Below are 17,802 nucleotides of genomic sequence, written 5' to 3'. Positions count from 1 at the left end.
CAGGGATGAGGCAAGTGTATGGTCCTCCTGCTACTCTGCCATCTTAACTCCTATCCAAGTCAAAAGGGAATTATTTTGAGGATGACTGAACATTTAATTATTATAATAACTCAGATTATCAGCAGGACTGTCACAACTTGTATCTAATCTCTATACAAAATTAGCATACTTTTCATAGAGATACAGAGAATCAAGTTTTTTCCTGGAATAGAAACAAAATATTTTAAATTCAAAAGCAAAGATTGCATAAGAGACTGTGTTGGTGTTGCTTCTTCTTTTTACTCAGTGTGCAGTTTTGAAGGCTTCCTGAACTTGTCTGGTGTCAGCACCCTCTCCTATTCCCTTCTGCAGTTTTCAAAACTTTAGCTATTGGTCTCAAAACTTACCTGGACCTGCCTTACTTTTAACAGATGACCTTGGCACCTACCACTGAGTAAAAATGAAGGCCAGTATGTGAGAACTACTTCAACTTTTTCTCTTTCATTTCTCCCTCCACAAAAAAAGCCCTGTACTCATACCATTTATTTATTCTTTGCTTTTGTTCTTGCAAAAAGAGACATCTCCTACCTGTGACTTTGAGTCCTCTCTGCTTTCTCAATGGTTTTGTCACATTAGTTATTCCCCTCTTTTATATCTTCTTAAAACTCTTTCATTATCCTCCATTCTTCTTGTTCCCTATGAATATGTTTAAATTCCTTCAGTAACAAAAACAAAAAAATCATTTCTTTAATTCTGTATCCTTCATGATAGTTAACATCTTATCCCTTTACTTTTCTTCTCAAATGAATCTGTACACATATACCCTGTATCTCTATCTTCTCACCTCCCATTTAGCTTTTAAAGTCTTTAACTTGTGGTGGTCTGGCCTCTACCCTCACTACTTAATTAGCAAAGGTTACTTGCATTAGCAAAGTTTACTAATGATTTCCTCATAGCCAGATGTAATGGATATTTTAAGATTTTATCTTACTTGATCCATCTGCTGTATTTTTTTAAAGATTTCATTTATTTATTTATTATAAGATACACACAGAGAGAGGCAGAGACATAGGTAGAGGGAGAAGCAGGCTCCCTACAGGGAACCTGATGCAGAACTCGATCCCAGGACCCCAGCATCATGACCTGAGCCAAAGGCAGATGGTCAACTATTGAGCCACCCAGGCGCCTCCCATTTGCTGTATTTAATATTGTTGTCCATGATATCTTCTTTTTTTCTGGATTATTTAAAGGTAAAGATGACACCTACTCATTGTAGAAAATGTAAACATTATAGAAAAACATACAAAAGGAAATAATACCTCCCCAATATGCAGAGTTAACTAAAACTAATATTTACATTTGATGAACTATTCACTTAACAACATGTTATGGATATCTATTCCATTATATATGTATAGTATAATTCATATAACCTATTTGTTATGTTTTTTGAATTTTTATTTTTATATTTTAAAGACTTTATTCATTCATGAGAGACAGAGAGAGAGGCAGAGACATAGGCAGAGGGAAAAGCAGGCTCCCCACAAGGAGCCTGACATGGGACTTGATCCCGGACCCCAGGATCAAGACCTGAGCCCAAGGCAGGTGCTCAACCCCTGAGCCACCCAGGCATCCCTGTTTTTTGAATTTTTAAAAAGATTTTATGTATTCATTTACATAAGTTTTTAATGTAAAAAGTGCATGTGAGCAGAAGGAGGGGCTGAGGGAGAGGGAGAAAGAATCTCAAGCAGACTCCACATTCAATGTAGAGCTCGACATGGGACTCAGTCCCTTGATCCTGAGATCATGACCTCAGCCAAATTCAAGAGTTAGATGCTTAAATGACTGAGCCACCCAGCTCCCCAAACTTATTCGTTATTGATGGACATTTAGTTTTCTTCGCAAACTTTCGATATATAAAAATTGCTCAAATTAAATTCATGAACATAAACCTTTGAGAATTGTTGTCCTCACTCTGAAGCTTTATTCTCCTTTCTTGTGTTTCTGTAACTCTTACTTTTTTTCTGATAACAATCTAACTCTTACCATGCTAGCTAATTTTCCGAAGTATTATTTATAGGTTTCCCTCTCTCTGGCAATCTCTTGAATATTGTTAAATTGGATCCAATGCTCAAGCATTTTTTCATTTGAAATCCTCCCCAAGGTAGTTTAATTTTCTCTCATGGCTTTATCCTTCACTCAGTGACTGCCAATTCTATATATCTAACTCAGGTTACATTCCAGAGCACCAACACCCATACATATAATTTACATACGTGCAGCTACATCCAGAATTCTCATAGTCACTTCAAACTATATGAACCCAATACTGAATGTAGATATTTCCATAACCTGTGGCATTTCCTATATTATCTAGTCATTGGCATTGCCTATTTCTTACATATAGTCCCCTCTTTTATCCAAAATGCTGCTGATTTTAGTTTAGACCCTTTCATTTGTTGTCTGCATTAATACTTAAGTGATCTCATTGCCTTCATTCTTACTTACATGTAATCTAACTTCCATGGTGTAAAAGATTTTTTTCTTAAACGTTCAAACATGAGCATATCATTCTCCTGTATAAAATAGTTATTATCTCCCAATTAACTTTAAGTCTCATAGAATTAATTTCAGCGTTCTCAGCATCACATCCAAAGTTTTTATGAACTGGTCATTGCCTATCTCTCTAGATGATGTCAGGACTAGGTCTCAAGGAACTGAAGTTAGAATGGATTATGCTATTCTAAAGTGTCCAGTAGCAGAAATAACCAGCAAGTTGAATATGAACTAAAGTTTTTAAGGACTTTTGATGATAAGGTCAAAGAAACAATAATATCTGATAGATCTTTAGATTATTAGTCAGAATGAAAATGACAGAAAGACCTAAGAGGAGCTGGATAGATCTAAAAGAGTAGGATAATAATAATCAAGAACACAACAAATCAAAATGCAGGAAACTATCACCAAGATTCACTGTAACATCTATGACATTGAGCTTATGATAAACAGATATGTTAGGTTGATTTAATGGGTCATAGTCAGGATGGAGACTCACAGGAAAATCTGTGATATACCTGATCATCTTTTTATTTTTTTAAAGGACTTTGGTAACTTCCTAACAACTATATATTTTAGAGGGGCTCTGTGATCAGGCTGTTTCCTGTCTTTGCAGCCTCACCTCCAGCCACTGCATTCTTGACATTTAGGGTCCATCAGAAATAAATACATTGTGCTCTTTCATATCTTTGTGTTTATTTTCACATTTTTTTCCTCTTCCTGGAATGTTCTTCATGTCTTCATTTCCAGGGTGTGCTTTTATTCTTTAAAATCCTGTACAGGACCGACAAAAAGGTGGTGGAAGAGTAGGGTCCCCAAGTCACCTGTCCCCACCAACTTACCTAGATAACTTTCAAATCATCCTGAAAACTTACAAATTTGACCTGAGATTTAAAGAGAGAACAGATGGAATGCTACAGTGAGAAGAGTTCGCGCTTCTATCAAGGTAGGAAGATGGAAAACAATAAATAAATAAAGCATCCAAGAGGGAAGGGCCCGCACGAGGAGCCAGGCTAAGGCTGAGTGGCAAGTGCCCCCAGGACAGGAAAGCCCAGTCCTGGAGAAGCAGAAACTATACCAAGCTTCCCAGACAGAAAGACACTCCCAGGGAATTCAGGCAGGATCCCAGGAGGGGCAGGGATGCCCTCAGGCTCCCAGGGGCACTAATAGAAGAACTCCACCCTGGAGGAGAGCATGCCACACAGCAGGGCCCGAGCTCCCTTAAGGGGCTGGAGCTCGGGATCCCTGGGTGGCGCAGCGGTTTGGCGCCTGCCTTTGGTCCAGGGCGCGATCCTGGAGACCCGGGATCGAATCCCGCGTCGGGCTCCCGGTGCATGGAGCCTGCTTCTCCCTCTGCCTGTGTCTCTGCCTCTCTCTCTCTCTCTGTGACTATCATAAATAAATTTTTAAAAATTTAAAAAAATATGTTAAAAAAAAAGGGGGCTGGAGCTCACACCCAGCTGGGCCCCAGGAGCAGCTCCAGCTGCGGCTCAGGCAGCGGCTCCACGCGGAGGGGGCTGCGCAGTCCTGGGAACGCAGTCCCAGTGGCGCAGGCCCTGGAGGCAAGGGCGCCAGGGGACACAGCCCAAGATCCGGCACTCCCCCTGGGACAGGCAGAGGCCAGGAGGGCCCAATACAGTGAGGAAGCTCCTGCCGCTGGGAGGCCCCGAGCTGTGCAGATCGGTATCCCCACACCCCAGGAGCATCCAGGCCCCTGCGGACTGGAAGCTGCGGTAGTAACTACGGGAGCTGACTCCAGAGCTGGAGAGCTGGCCGCCACCACTGTTAATCTTCCTCCTGGTGTCACCTTGTACCTGGGACTGAGCAGGGGCCTCACAGGATAAATAGTTCCCACTGAGCCGCGCACCTGGCAGGGGACTGGGCAGCTCGCCAAGGTGCACACACCTGAGAATCAGCACAGAGGCCCCCTCCACCAGAAGACCAGCTCGAAGGACAGGGGAAAAGCAAGTTATTGACCAAGCAGAGCTGAAAAGTTCCAGGGGAAGTCGAGGGATTTACAGTATATAGAATCAGAGGATACTCCCCCTTGTTTTTTGTTTTCTGTTTGTTCCCCCTCTTTTTTCCTCTCCTTTTCTCATTTTTTCCAGTACAACTTGTTTTTGGCCACACTGCACTGAGCAAAAGACTGGAAGGAAAAACTCACCACAAAAGAAAGAATCAGAAACAGTACTTTCTCCCACAGAGGTACAAAATTTGGATTACAACTCAATGTCAGAAAACCAATTCAAAAGCACAATTATAAAGCTACTGGTGGCTCTAGAAAAAAGCATAAAAGATTCAAGAGACTTCATGACTGCAGAATTTAGACCTCATCAGGCCGAAATTCAAAATCAATTAAATGAGATGCAATCCAAACTGAAGGTCTTAATGACCAGGGTTAATGAGGTAGAAGACCAAGGGAGTAACATAGAAGACAAGTTGATGGCAAGGAAGGAAGCCTAAGAAAAAAGGGAAAAACAATTAAAAGATCATGAGGAAAGATTAAGGGAAATAAATGACAGCCTCAGAAGGAAAAAATCTACATTTAATTGGAGTTCCAGAGGGTGCCGAAAAACAAAGGACCAGAAAGTGTATTTGAACAAATCATGGCTGAGAACTTCCCTAAGTTGGTAAGGGAAACAGGCATTCAGATCCAGAAGATAGAGAGATCCCCCCTCCTAAAATCAATAAAAAAAGCTCAACACCTTAACATTTAAGAGTGAAACGTAAAATTCCAAAGATAAAGAGAAGATCCTTAAAGCAGCAAGAGACAAGAGATCCCTATCTTTTATGGAGAGAAGTATTAGGGTAATAGGAGACCTCTCCACAGAGACCTGGCAGGCCAGAAAGGGTTAGCAGGATATATTCAGGGTCCTAAATGACAAGAACCTGCAACCAAGAATACTTTTCCCAGCAAGGCTCTCATTCAGAATAATAGAGATAAAGAGCTTCCAAGATAGGCAGGAACTGAAAGAATCTGTGACTACCAAACCAGCTCTGCAAGAAATATTAAGAGGGACTCTGTAAAAGAAAGGGGAAGTCCAAGGAAACAATCCACAAAAACAGGGACTGAATAGGTATCATGATGACACTAATTTCGTATCTTTCAATAGTAACTCTGAAGGTGAATGGGCTTAATTACCCCATCAAAGGGTGCAGGGTTTCAGACTGATTAAAAAAGCAAGACCATCTATTTGCTGTCTACAAGAGACTCATTTGAGACCTAAGGACACGTTGGGCCTGAAAATGAAAGGTTGGAGAACCATTTACCATTCAATGGTCCTCAAAAGAAAGCAGGGTAGCTATCCTTATATTAGATAAATTAAAGTTTATCCCAAAGTCTGTAGTGAGAGATGAAGAGGGACACTATATCATACTTCAGGGATCTATCCAATAAGAGGACCTAATAATCATGAATATTTATGCCCCGAATGTGGGAGCTGCCAAATATATCAATCAATTAATAACCAAAGCTAAGATATACTTAGATAATAATACACTTATACTTGGTGACTTGAACACAGGGCTTTCTATAATCGACACATCTTCTAAGCACAACATCTCCAAAGAAACAAGAGCTTTAATGATACACTGAACCACATGGATTTCACAGATATTTACAGAACTTTACATCCAAACACACTGAATACACATTCTAAAGCACATGGAACTTTCTCCAGAATAGACCACATACTGGGTCACAAATCAGGTCTTAACTGATACCAAAAATTGGGATCATCCCCTGCATATTTTCAGACCATAATGCTTTGAAACTAGAACTAAATCACAAGAAGAAGTTTGGAAGGATTTCAAATATGTGGAGGTTAAAGAGGATCCTGATAAAAGATGAAAGGGTCAACCAGGAAATTAGAGAAGACTTAGAAAGATTCATGTAAGCCAGTGAGAATGAAGACAAAACTGTTCAAAATCTTTGAGATACAGCAAAAGCATTCCTGAGGGGGAAATACATCGCAATACAAGCATCCATCCAAAAACTGGAAAGAACTCAAATACAAAAGCTAACCTTGCACCAAAAGGAACTGGAGAAAAACAGCAAAGAGATCCTACACCCAGCAGAAGAAGATAATTAATAAAGATTCTAGCAGAACTCCATGAAATCGAGACCAGAAGAACTGTGGAACAGATCAACAAAACCAGGAGTTGGTTCTTTGAAACAATGAATAAGATAGATAAACCATTAGCCAACCTTATTAAAAAGAAGAGAGAGAAGACTCAAATTAATAAAATCATGAATGAGAATGGACAGATCGCTACCAATACCAAGGAGATAAAAGTGATTTTAACAACTTATTATGAGCAGCTATATGCCAATAAATTAAGCAATCTGGAAGAAATGGGGGCATTTCTGGAAAACCACAAACTACCAAAACTGTAACAAGAAGAAATAGAAAACCTGAACAGGCCAAAAACCAGGGAGGAAATTGAAGCAGTCATCCAAAACCTCCCAAGACACAAAAGTCTAGGGCCAGAAGGCTTCCCTGGGGAATTCTATCAAACGTTTAAAGAAGAAACCATACCTATTCTACTAAAGCTGTTCGGAAAGATAGAAAGAGATGGAGTGTTTCCAAACTCGTTATAAGAGGCCAGCATCACCTTAATTCCAAAACCAGACAACTACTCCACCAAAAAGAAGAATTATAGGCCAATATCCCTGATGAACACAGATGCAAAAATTCTCAATAAGATACTAGCCCATAGGATCTAACAGTACATTAAGAAGATTATTCGGGCAGCCCTGGTGGCGCAACGATTTGGCGACACCTGCAGCCTGGGGAGTGATCCAGGAGACCTGGGATCGAGTCCGGCATTGGGCTCCCTGCATGGAGCCTGCTTCTCCCTCTCACTCTGCCTCTCTCTCTCTCTCTCTGTGTGTGTGTGTGTCTATGAATAAATAAATAAATAAAGGAGATTATTCACCACAACCAAGTGAGATTTATCCCTGAGATGCAAGGTTGGCTCAACACTTGTAAGCCATAAATGTGATAGATCATATCAACAAGAGAAAAAACAAGAACCATATGATCCTATCATTAGATGTAGAGAAAGGATTTGACAAAATACAGCATCCATTCCTGATCAAAACTCTTCAGAGTGCAGGGATAGAGGGAACATTCATCAGCATCTTAAAAGCCATCTATGAAAAGCCCACAGCAAATATCATTCTCAATGGGGAAACACTGGGAGCCTTTCCCCTAAGATCAGGAACAAGACATGGATGTCCACTCTCACCACTGCTATTCAACATAGTACTGGAAGTTCTAGCCTCGGCAATCAGGCAACAAAAAGAAATACAAGGCATTCAAATGGGATAAGAAGAAATCAAACTCTCCCTCTTTGCAGATGACATCATACTGTATATAGAAAATCCAAAAGACTCCACCCCAAGATTGCTACAACTCATATGGCAATTCGGCAGTGTGGCAGGATACAAAATCAATGCCCACAAATCAGTGGCATTTCTACATGCTAACAATGAGACTGAAGAAAGAGAAAGAGTCAATCCCACTTACAATTGCACCCAAAAGCAGAAGATACCTAGGAATAAACCTAACCAAAGAGGTAAAGGATCTATACCCTGAAAACTACAGAACACTTCTGAAAGAAATTGAGGAAGACACAAAGAGATGGAAAATATTCCATGCTCATGGATTGGCAGAATTAATATTGTGAAAATGTCAATGCTACCTAGGGCAATATACACGTTTAATGCAATCCCTATCAAAATAACATGGACTTTCTTCAGAGCGTTGGAACAAATTATCTTAAGATTTGTGTGTAATCAGAAAAGACCCCAAATAGCCAGGTGAATATTAAAAAAGAAAACCATAGCTGGGAGCATTACAATGCTAGATTTCAGGTTGTACTACAAAGCTGTGGTCATCAAGACAGTGTTGTACTGGCACAAAGACAGATATATCAATGGAACTGAACAGAGAATCCAGACATGGACCCTCAACTTTATGATCAACTAATATTCAACAAAGCAAGAAAGACTATCCACTGGAAAAAAGACAGTCACCAAAACCATTTCTTTTTTTTTTTAATTTTTATTTATTTATGATAGAGAGAGAGAGAGAGAGAGAGGCAGAGACACAGACAGAGGGAGAAGCAGGCCCCATGCACCGGGAGCCCGACATGGGACTCGATCCCGGGTCTCCAGGATCGCGCCCTGGGCCAAAGGCAGGCGCTAAACAACTGCGCCACCCAGGGATCCCCCAAAACCATTTCAATAAATGGTGCCGGGAAAATTGGACATCTGTGTGCAGAAGAATGAAATTAGACCATTCTCTTACATCATACACAAAGATCAACTCAAAATGTATGAAAGATCTAAATGTGAGACAAAATTCCATCAAAATACTAGAGGAGAACACAGGCAACACCCTTTTTGAACTTGGCCACAGCAACTTCTTGCAAGGTATATCCATGAAGGCAAGAGAAACAAAAGCAAAAATGAACTATTGGGACTTCATCAAGATAAGAAGCTTTTGCACAGCAAAAGAAACAGTCAACAAGACTAAAAGACAACCTTCAGAATGGGAAAGATATTTGCAAATATCATATCAGATAAAGGGCTAGTATCCAAGATCTATAAAGAACTTCTTAAATTCAACAGCAAAGAAAAAAACAATCCAATCATGAAATGGGAAAAAGACATGAACAGAAATTGCACAGAGGAAGACATAGACATGGCCCAGAAGCACATGAGAAAATGCTCCGTATCACTTGCCATCAGGGAAATACAAATCAAAACCACAATGAGATATACCACCTCACACCAGTGAGAATGGGGAAAATTAACAAGGCAGGAAACCACAAATGTTGGAGAGGATGTGGAGAAAGGGGAACCCTCTTGCACTGTTGGTGGGAATGTGAGTTGGTTACAGCCATGCTGGAAAACTTTGTGGAGGTTCCTCAAAGAGTTAAAAATAGAACTGCCCTATGACCCACTAATTGCACTTCTGGGGATTTACCTACCCCAAGTTACAGATGCAGTGAAACGCCAGGACACCTGCATCCCAATGTTTATAGCAAAAATGTCCACAATAGCCAAACTGTGGAAGGAGCCTTGGTGTCCATGTGTCCATCGAAAGATGAATGGGTAAAGAAGATGTGTGTGTGTGTATATATATATATATATATATATACACACACACACACACACACACACACACACAATGGAATATTACTCAGCCTTTAGGAACAACAAATACCCACCATTTGCTTCGATGTGGATGGAACTGGAGAGTATTATGCTGAGTGAAGTAAGTCAGTCGGAGAAAGACAAACATTATATGGTCTCATTCATTTGGGAAATATAAAAGTTAGTGAAAGGGAATAAAGGGAAAGGAGAGCAAACGAGTGAAAATATCAGTGAGGGTGACAAAACATGAGAGACAGCTAACTCTGAAATGAACAAGGGGTAGTGGAAGAGCAGGTGCGTTGGGGGTTTTGGTGACTGGGTGATGGACACTGAGGGCAGCACTTCACAGGATGAGCACTTGGCGGGATGAGATTATGCTATCTGCTGGCAAATTGAACTCCAATAAAAAATTTTAAAAAATAAAATAAAATCCTGTGCAGACATCACCATCTCTAGGAAGCTGCCCTGAATCCTCCTTTCTCTCAGAGCCATACACCCATCTATCCATTCATTTGTTTGTTACTACTGAACCAATACTTATTGACTATTTAATATGAGCCGCAGAGCATCCATTCATTTGTTTGTTACTACTGAACCAATACTTATTGACTATTTAATATGAGCCGCAGGGCATGCTAGATACTAGAAACACCATGGTGAATAAGACAGATTAAACATGACCTTTATTTTTCTCAGCCTTGTCATTAGTAATGGATACACACACACACACACACACACACACACAATCAAATAAAATAATCACCAGTTTTCTAAGTGATGTGAATAAAAGACACAAGGCTCTGTGATACAGAATAATATATATGAAGGGTAGATTCAAAGGCAACATACTTTAATATAAGGTGGATACATATGAAGTTGCTGGTATATGACTGTGTCTGTCCATATAATTGGCAATTTTATGTAGTCTAAACTAATAGTTTCCTTTCAGAGGAATTGACCATTAAGCTAAGACCTGGGCACCTGGGTGGCTCAGTTGGTTAAGTATCCAACTCTTAATTTTAGTTAAGTCATGATCTCAGTGTTGGGACCTCAAGCCCCACGTTGGACTCTGCTGGCATGGAGCCTGCTTAAGATTCTCCCTCTCTCTCTTCCTCTGACCTTCCCCCCTTTCTAATAATAAATATATAAATAAAAATAAATATATAAATAAATTGAGACCTGAAGTATGGGGTAGCACTAGACATGATGACTAAGCTTGGAGCTTCTCATATTCCATAAACCAAGGAAATATATGAGAACATAGAATTGAGAAAAGGAGTGATTAAAGTAAGAGAGAGAAGCAGGACAGATCTTATAGGACTTTTATAGGAGTTTGAATTTGATTTTCATTAAAATATAAGGCCACTGTAGTGTTTTAAGACCTACTGATGGTAGTGTGGGGCTGGAATGAAAGAGAGTAAGGGTAGAAACAAGGTTATCATTAGAAATGACAAATACCCGCCATTTGCTTCAATGTGGATGGAACTGGAGGGTATTATGCTAAGTGAAATAAGTCAATCGGAGAAGGAGAAACATTATATGTTCTCATTCGTTTGGGGAATATAAATAATAGTGAAAGGGAATAGAAGGGAAGGGAGAAGAAATGGGTAGGAAATATCAGAAAGGGAGACAGAACATAAAGACTCCTAACTCTGGGAAACGACCTAGGGGTGGTGGAAGGGGAGGAGGGCGGGGAGTGGGGGTGAGTCGGTGATGGGCACTGAGAGGGGGCACTTGACGGGATGAGCACTGGGTGTTATTCTGTATGTTGGCAAATTGAACACCAATAAAAAGTAAATTTATTATTAATAAAAAAAATTTTTAAAAAGAAGGTTATCAATTAAGAGGCTGATGTAAAGAGATAATAGAGTGTTAGGTGTTCAGGGCTTGGAGTCCGGCTGCTTTGGTTTAAATCCTAATTTGGACATTTATTAACTGCTACTTTATGCAAATTAGTCAAATTCTCTAAGACCAGTTTATTCAACTGTGAAATAGAAATAATAATAGAATCAACCTTATAGGATTAGTCTAGAGATTGAATAAGATAATCCACTGCAAAACACTAAGCAGTCCCTGGCAGATAATAACATTTAATCAATACTAGAGATTAATAATCCAAGTGAGAGATGATAGTACCTGGACTAAATTGATGACAATATATTTGGAGAGAAGTGAATGTGTATGGAACCTATTGTGAAGTCTTAAAAAGCAGTTATACTAATGGATTAGATGTGAGATTGAGGGAGAGAATTTTTCAGGTATGATTCCTAGGTTTCTGTCAGAGCGGACTTTTTTAAATTGGAGGAGATCTGCCTCACATAGAATTTAGCTATAGAAATTTATCTTTTTATACTGTATAAGGCCAAATGAAGGAAAGAAAAATATCATATAATATAAAAGGAAGTATTTATTTAAAATTTAGATAAGTCAGAACCTTATATGGGGTATATAAAATCCATTGTTATATTCATACCACAATATCTAAAGTATGCAAAAGTCTTAAATGTCTATATTCTTTGTTCCCAAGGTCTAAAATTTTAAAAATTTCTACTGTACTATATGATAGTGAACAATTAAACCAATGTGTTTTGCTGTATATATATTAAAGGTGTTTTATAACCATTTCCTTCTGCTTCCCTAACAGAATGGGGCCTGCTTGATATATCAGCAGGTGAAGAACCAAAGAAGGGTTTATCTTTATTCTTCTTAGCATTGAGAGTCTTCTCTTGGAACCAGTAGGCACAATGGGGAAGCGGGATAATCGAGTGGCCTATATGAATCCTATAGCAATGGCCAGATGGAGGGGCCCAACTCAGTCTACAGGCCCAACAATACAAGATTATCTGAATCGGCCAAGGCCTACCTGGGAAGAAGTGAAGAAACAATTAGAAAATAAAAAGAAAGGCTCCAAGGCATTAGCTGAATTTGAAGAAAAAATGAATGAGAATTGGAAAAAAGAATTAGAAAAAAGCAGAGAGAAATTATTGAGTGGAAATGAGAGGTCTTCTAAGAAAAGGGGAAAAAAGAAAAAGAAAAAGAAGAAATCTTGTCGATCTTCATCGTCTTCATCAAGCTCTGATTCTTCAAGCAGTTCAGATTCTGAGAATGAGGAAAAGAAACAAGGAAAAAAGAGAAAGAAAAAGAAGAACCATTCATACAAATCATCAGAAAGTTCTACATATGAATCTGGATCAGAGAGTAAGGAATCTGTAAAAAAGAAAAAGAAGTCAAAAGATGAAACAGAGAAAGAAAAGTATATTAGAAGTCTCAGCAAAAAAAGAAAGAAGACTTATCCTGAAGATAAACCTTTGTCTTCAGAATCCTCATCAGAATCAGATTATGAAGAGGAAGTGCAAGCAAAAAAGAAGAGAAGACATGAAGAGCGAGAAAAAGCAACAGAAAAAGCAAAGAAGAAGAAGAAGAGGAAGAAGAAACAGCACAAGAAACATAGTAAGAAGAAGAAAAAGAAGTCGGGTTCAAGTCACAAGTCAGGATAACAAGAAAAAAGTTAAGATTTTCCTATTTTAAAAAGCAAGGATTTAAGAAAAACTTCAACTGTGAATGTTAAGTCATATTTACCAAAATGCATGTATTTCCCTGTGCTAGTAGAATTATACCTGGACTGAGTGCCAGTCATATGCCACTGTGCCAGAAAGGGCCATAATCGTTGCCTGCAGCATAAATATATAATTTTGTTTGTTTTTGTGTTTTTCCTTCCAATTGTTGATTCTTCTGAGAGCTAAAATCCTGTTGTTCATATTAGTGGTTAAAACATTTGGAATTGACTTAAATGTTTTAGATAATTTTGACCCCCAAAATATATCTAATTTAAAAGTATATAATTCAGATAAATCTTTAAAATATAATCAGAAATATCTAGATGACTATAGTTGACATTTTTGAAACATGTATTAATATCAGAATCCTTACTCTTGAAGATTATTTTACTTCTTAATAAATTTTAGTTTACATGGGGAAAGGGCTTGTGGGGGGGAAAGTTTGATATCACTCTGGCTAGCTGAATAGTGTGCCTTTGATCTTTACACATCCTATTTTTGCCAGTGCAGCAACCATTCTTTTCTTATTGAGTGAAATTCTGGGATGTTGTATGCTGTTTCAAGTGAACAAGAAGACAGGAAGTGTAAGTAAGCCCCCAGTTCTATGAAATTTACCTCCACTTCAACAGTACTGAATAATGTTTAGCATTAGAGTGTTACATTATTTGAATTAACTTTGATACCCTTTGAGGGGAATCATTTTAAATAAACCCTGATATTTTTTGATTAATAAAGATTCTGAAATATTTTGCATGTTTTATACTATTGATTTTTGATTATACAAGGATATTCTATACAACCAGTAATCCTTTTTATATGATTTGTGCTTAGGATACAAGTTTGTAATTTCTTAATCTAACTATATTTCATTACTAGTTTTAATTGCACACTTGATAAAATAGCATGTAAAAAGAAGGTTTTTTAAAAAAATTAATGCCTTCATATTGAAGCTTGTTCACTGTAAGCAAGTTAAATGCCAGACCTCTAGTATGCTATGTGTCTTGTTACATAAAACTACTGCCAAAATCTTAGTAAGTATGCTGTTTAAAAGTTCCATGTGTTAAACATTAGTATTGAATTAAAATAGGAGTTCAATTTAGGAGATAATGACATCTTTGATCTTCCTGTGTCATATTTTACTAAGTTTTGGTGCCTCGTGTTTGTTGCTGGTTCATGTTTACCAGTAATGCTGAAATAAGTTGAGAATTATTTTTATTTTATATATATATATTGGAGTAATACAAGTTATCAATTGATGTCTCAAAAAAAAAACCCACCTGTTACAGAGGATGTGCTATAGTAATGTCATATTTACAGAGTATTTTGGCATGATGGGAGAATTGATAGCTATTTTTAATAGCTGATTTCATATCAGCTCTGTTGAATTACAGGTAAAGTCGTTACAAAGATAGAAAACATCAAGTTAATAAATATTGGCTCCCCAAATTTTTGCATTTGAAATATCAGAATCTCTCAGTAAGGCTCTTGAAACATTATAAATGTAATGTCTTGTTAGATCACCTTAAAACTTCATAAAGTTGTTTTCTAAAAAAAAACAAAACAAAACAAAAAAACTATATATGCTGATAAAAATATTGTATTTAAGGGATATTTTATATCCATATAGTTTTCCAAAATTGTTTTTCATTAAAATATAAAAATAATCGTATATTATTTGTACAATATAGCAATGACATTAACAGTTTACCAAATATCTGTGTGCTCCTATTCACTTCCTAGCCCTTTCTAGTTAGGCAATGCCATTTTAATACTTCTAGCAGAGAGATTTTTTAGAGAAGTTGTAAACAGAAATGAGGTGTCATTTCAATACTGGAGCAGCAAAATATCCTGCATGACCATGAAGCTCTCTCTTTACCTACCATGGTGACCTGAAAGCAATGTATTCTAAATGACGTACTTATAAGATGGATGCAGCCTGTATCTCTAAGTTACTGTTTATAAGGGACCTGCCCTGGAGAGCTTATGGACTTGCAGTGTACGTTTTGAGAGTAAGAAATAAACTGTTATATGTTAATCCACTGAGATTTTGGGTCTTTTTTTATTACCACAGCATCACTTAACCTAATCTAATATCATAACATTATAGAATGTCTGTTTTGTTATTTACATAAAATAATTCATGTGTCTTCTATCATATATTTCTTCAGATTGTTTCAGAGGTGATCATTTTTGCCATAGTAGAAGGAAGTGTCATTTTATTTGCACTAGCTTTTATGTAATGACTGAGGAAGTGGGTGGTCTAGGATAACATTTTATGTTTATCAGCAATGCTGACTATCTGGAAAGTAAAACTATTTCATTATTCCTCTGATTATAGCCAAAATAATATTCCAGTAAAGAGTTCAGGAAGGAAATTTTAAAAGCATTCTTGGGGATTTGATAAGGAAGAGGAATTCTTTTTTTCTTACATATAAGTATAGATGATATGATAAAGTGATATGGAACTATGTAGAGGACAATAGATTAAATAGATTTAGGTGAACATTTAACATGTAGGCTCCAGATTGAAAACAAAATAATTTATCCCTTATGTGAAAAGCACTTGAGTTATTAGTGACTTGCTTTATATGATTCATAAGGAAGTTAAAAATAGAACTACCCTATGATCCAGCAATTGCTCTACTAGGTATTTACCCAAAGGATACAAAAATAATTCAAAGGGACATGTGCACTCAAATAGCATTATCTGCCACCATATTTCAAGTACTGCCTATTTGCCAGACCTGAACTAAATGTTTACACATGTTATTTAATTTAACCCTCAAACCCTCTTGCACTGTTGGTGGGAATGTGAACTGGTGCAGCCACTCTGGAAAACCGTATGGAGGTTCCTCAAAGAGTTAAAAATAGATTTGCCCTATGACCCAGCAATTGCACTGCTGGGGATTTACCCCAAAGATACAGATGCAGTAAAACGCCAGGACACCTGCACCCCAATGTCTATAGCAGCAATGTCCACAATAGCCAAGCTGTGGAAGAAGCCTTAGTGTCCATCGAAAGATAAATGGATAAAGAAGATATGGTTTATGTATACAATGGAATATTACTCAGCCATTAGAAACGACAAATACCCACCATTTGCTTCGACGTGGATGGAACTGGAGGGTATTATGCTGAGTGAAAAAAGTCAATCGGAGAAGGACAAACATTATATGGTCTCACTCATTTGGGGAATATAAAAAATAGTGAAAGGGAATAAAGGAGAAAGGAGAAAAAATGAGTGGGAAATAACAGAAAGGGAGACAGAACATGAGAGACTCCTAACTCTGGGAAATAAACAAAGGGTGGTAGAAAGGGAAGTGGGCGGGGGGTGGGGGTGACTGGGTGATGGGCACTGAGGGGGGCACTTGATGGGATGAGCACTGGGTGTTATGCCATACGTTGGCAAATTGAACTCCAATAAAATAAATAAATAAATAAATAAATAAATAAATAAATAAATAAATAAATAAATAATTTAACCCTCATAATGACTATTTGAAGAAATTGGCAATTGCTTATATCATATAAATAAGGAAGCCATAGTTATTTTTCTATAAAATCACACTATCAGGGTCACCTGGGTGGCTCAGTTGGTTAAGCATCAGACTCTCGAGTTTGGCTTAGGTCATAATTTTAGGGTTGTGAGATCTAGCCCTGCTTTGGGCTCCACGCTGGGTATGGAGCCCTCTTAAGGTTCTCTCTCCACTTTGCCCTTCCCTCCACTCTCTCCCTCCCTCCCTCTCTCTCTCTCTCAAAAAAAAAAAAAAAAAAGCAGCTACTCAGTGGCACACTCAGGCTGTGAATGCAGCTGTAATCATCTGGGGCCTGCATGCTTTTACTATATTACAGTGTCACTCTTGGCATAACATATGTGCAAAAGAAGACTAACATTTTCACAATCTTCTGAAAAAATTCAAGTAAAGATAAGAATAAAATTCAGAAACATATAGATTGAACTCAAAATACCTAGAAATGTAATAAAAACAGTAAAAATAAATCAGAGAACAAAAGACTCTACTTTGAAATGTAGATAAATGATATATTTTTCATTCAGTTTTTTATGAAAAAAATTAGGTTCCAAGAAAAAGATGATACAATACTTTTAATGTTTGATTCTGATTATTCAACTGATAAAAATATACTATAGAAAAATGTGTTGCTACCAAAAAAACGGATATTATATCAAAATTAGCCTTAAAAGGTCTAAAATAATTGTTTTGTCCTGTGATAAGAGCTTTATCTTTAAGCTTTCTCAAATATCATTTTCTAAAATTCCCAGAATATAAATAAAAAATGGAGGAGTAAATTTGTGAAAAGCTGGAGATAGAAAGCAAATAAATTTCCCTAATATGTCATTCAGGAAACATTTCTAATTCTAATATGTTAGCCTCTTTGTTGAATTATCTTTAATTTGGGGATATACTTTAAATAATGCTGTTAAAAAATGTCTAGTACAATGCTATCACCAACTATACCAGCTTGTTACTCCTAACAGATATCCTCATCTATTTATAAAGAAATGACCCTAATGCCACACCAGTC

At 37.6% G+C, this 17,802-nt stretch overlaps 1 protein-coding gene across 2 annotated transcripts in view; it reads left to right on the top strand.

Moving 5' to 3' along the window:
• Positions 1-15,300, top strand: part of FAM133A (family with sequence similarity 133 member A) — a 90,334-nt gene extending 75,034 nt beyond the window's left edge. For both annotated transcript variants that reach the window (XM_072818174.1, XM_072818175.1), the window contains one exon: positions 12,345-15,300. In XM_072818174.1, the coding sequence (XP_072674275.1) occupies positions 12,445-13,197 (753 nt within the window). In that variant the 5' untranslated portion in view covers positions 12,345-12,444 and the 3' untranslated portion in view covers positions 13,198-15,300. The remainder of the gene's footprint in view (positions 1-12,344) is intronic.
• Positions 15,301-17,802: the final 2,502 nt, after the last annotated feature.

The sequence above is a fragment of the Canis lupus genome, chromosome X, assembly GCF_048164855.1.
Source record: "Canis lupus baileyi chromosome X, mCanLup2.hap1, whole genome shotgun sequence".
Classification (NCBI taxonomy): domain Eukaryota; kingdom Metazoa; phylum Chordata; class Mammalia; order Carnivora; family Canidae; genus Canis; species Canis lupus.
This window is presented reverse-complemented; position numbering and strand designations above follow the sequence as displayed.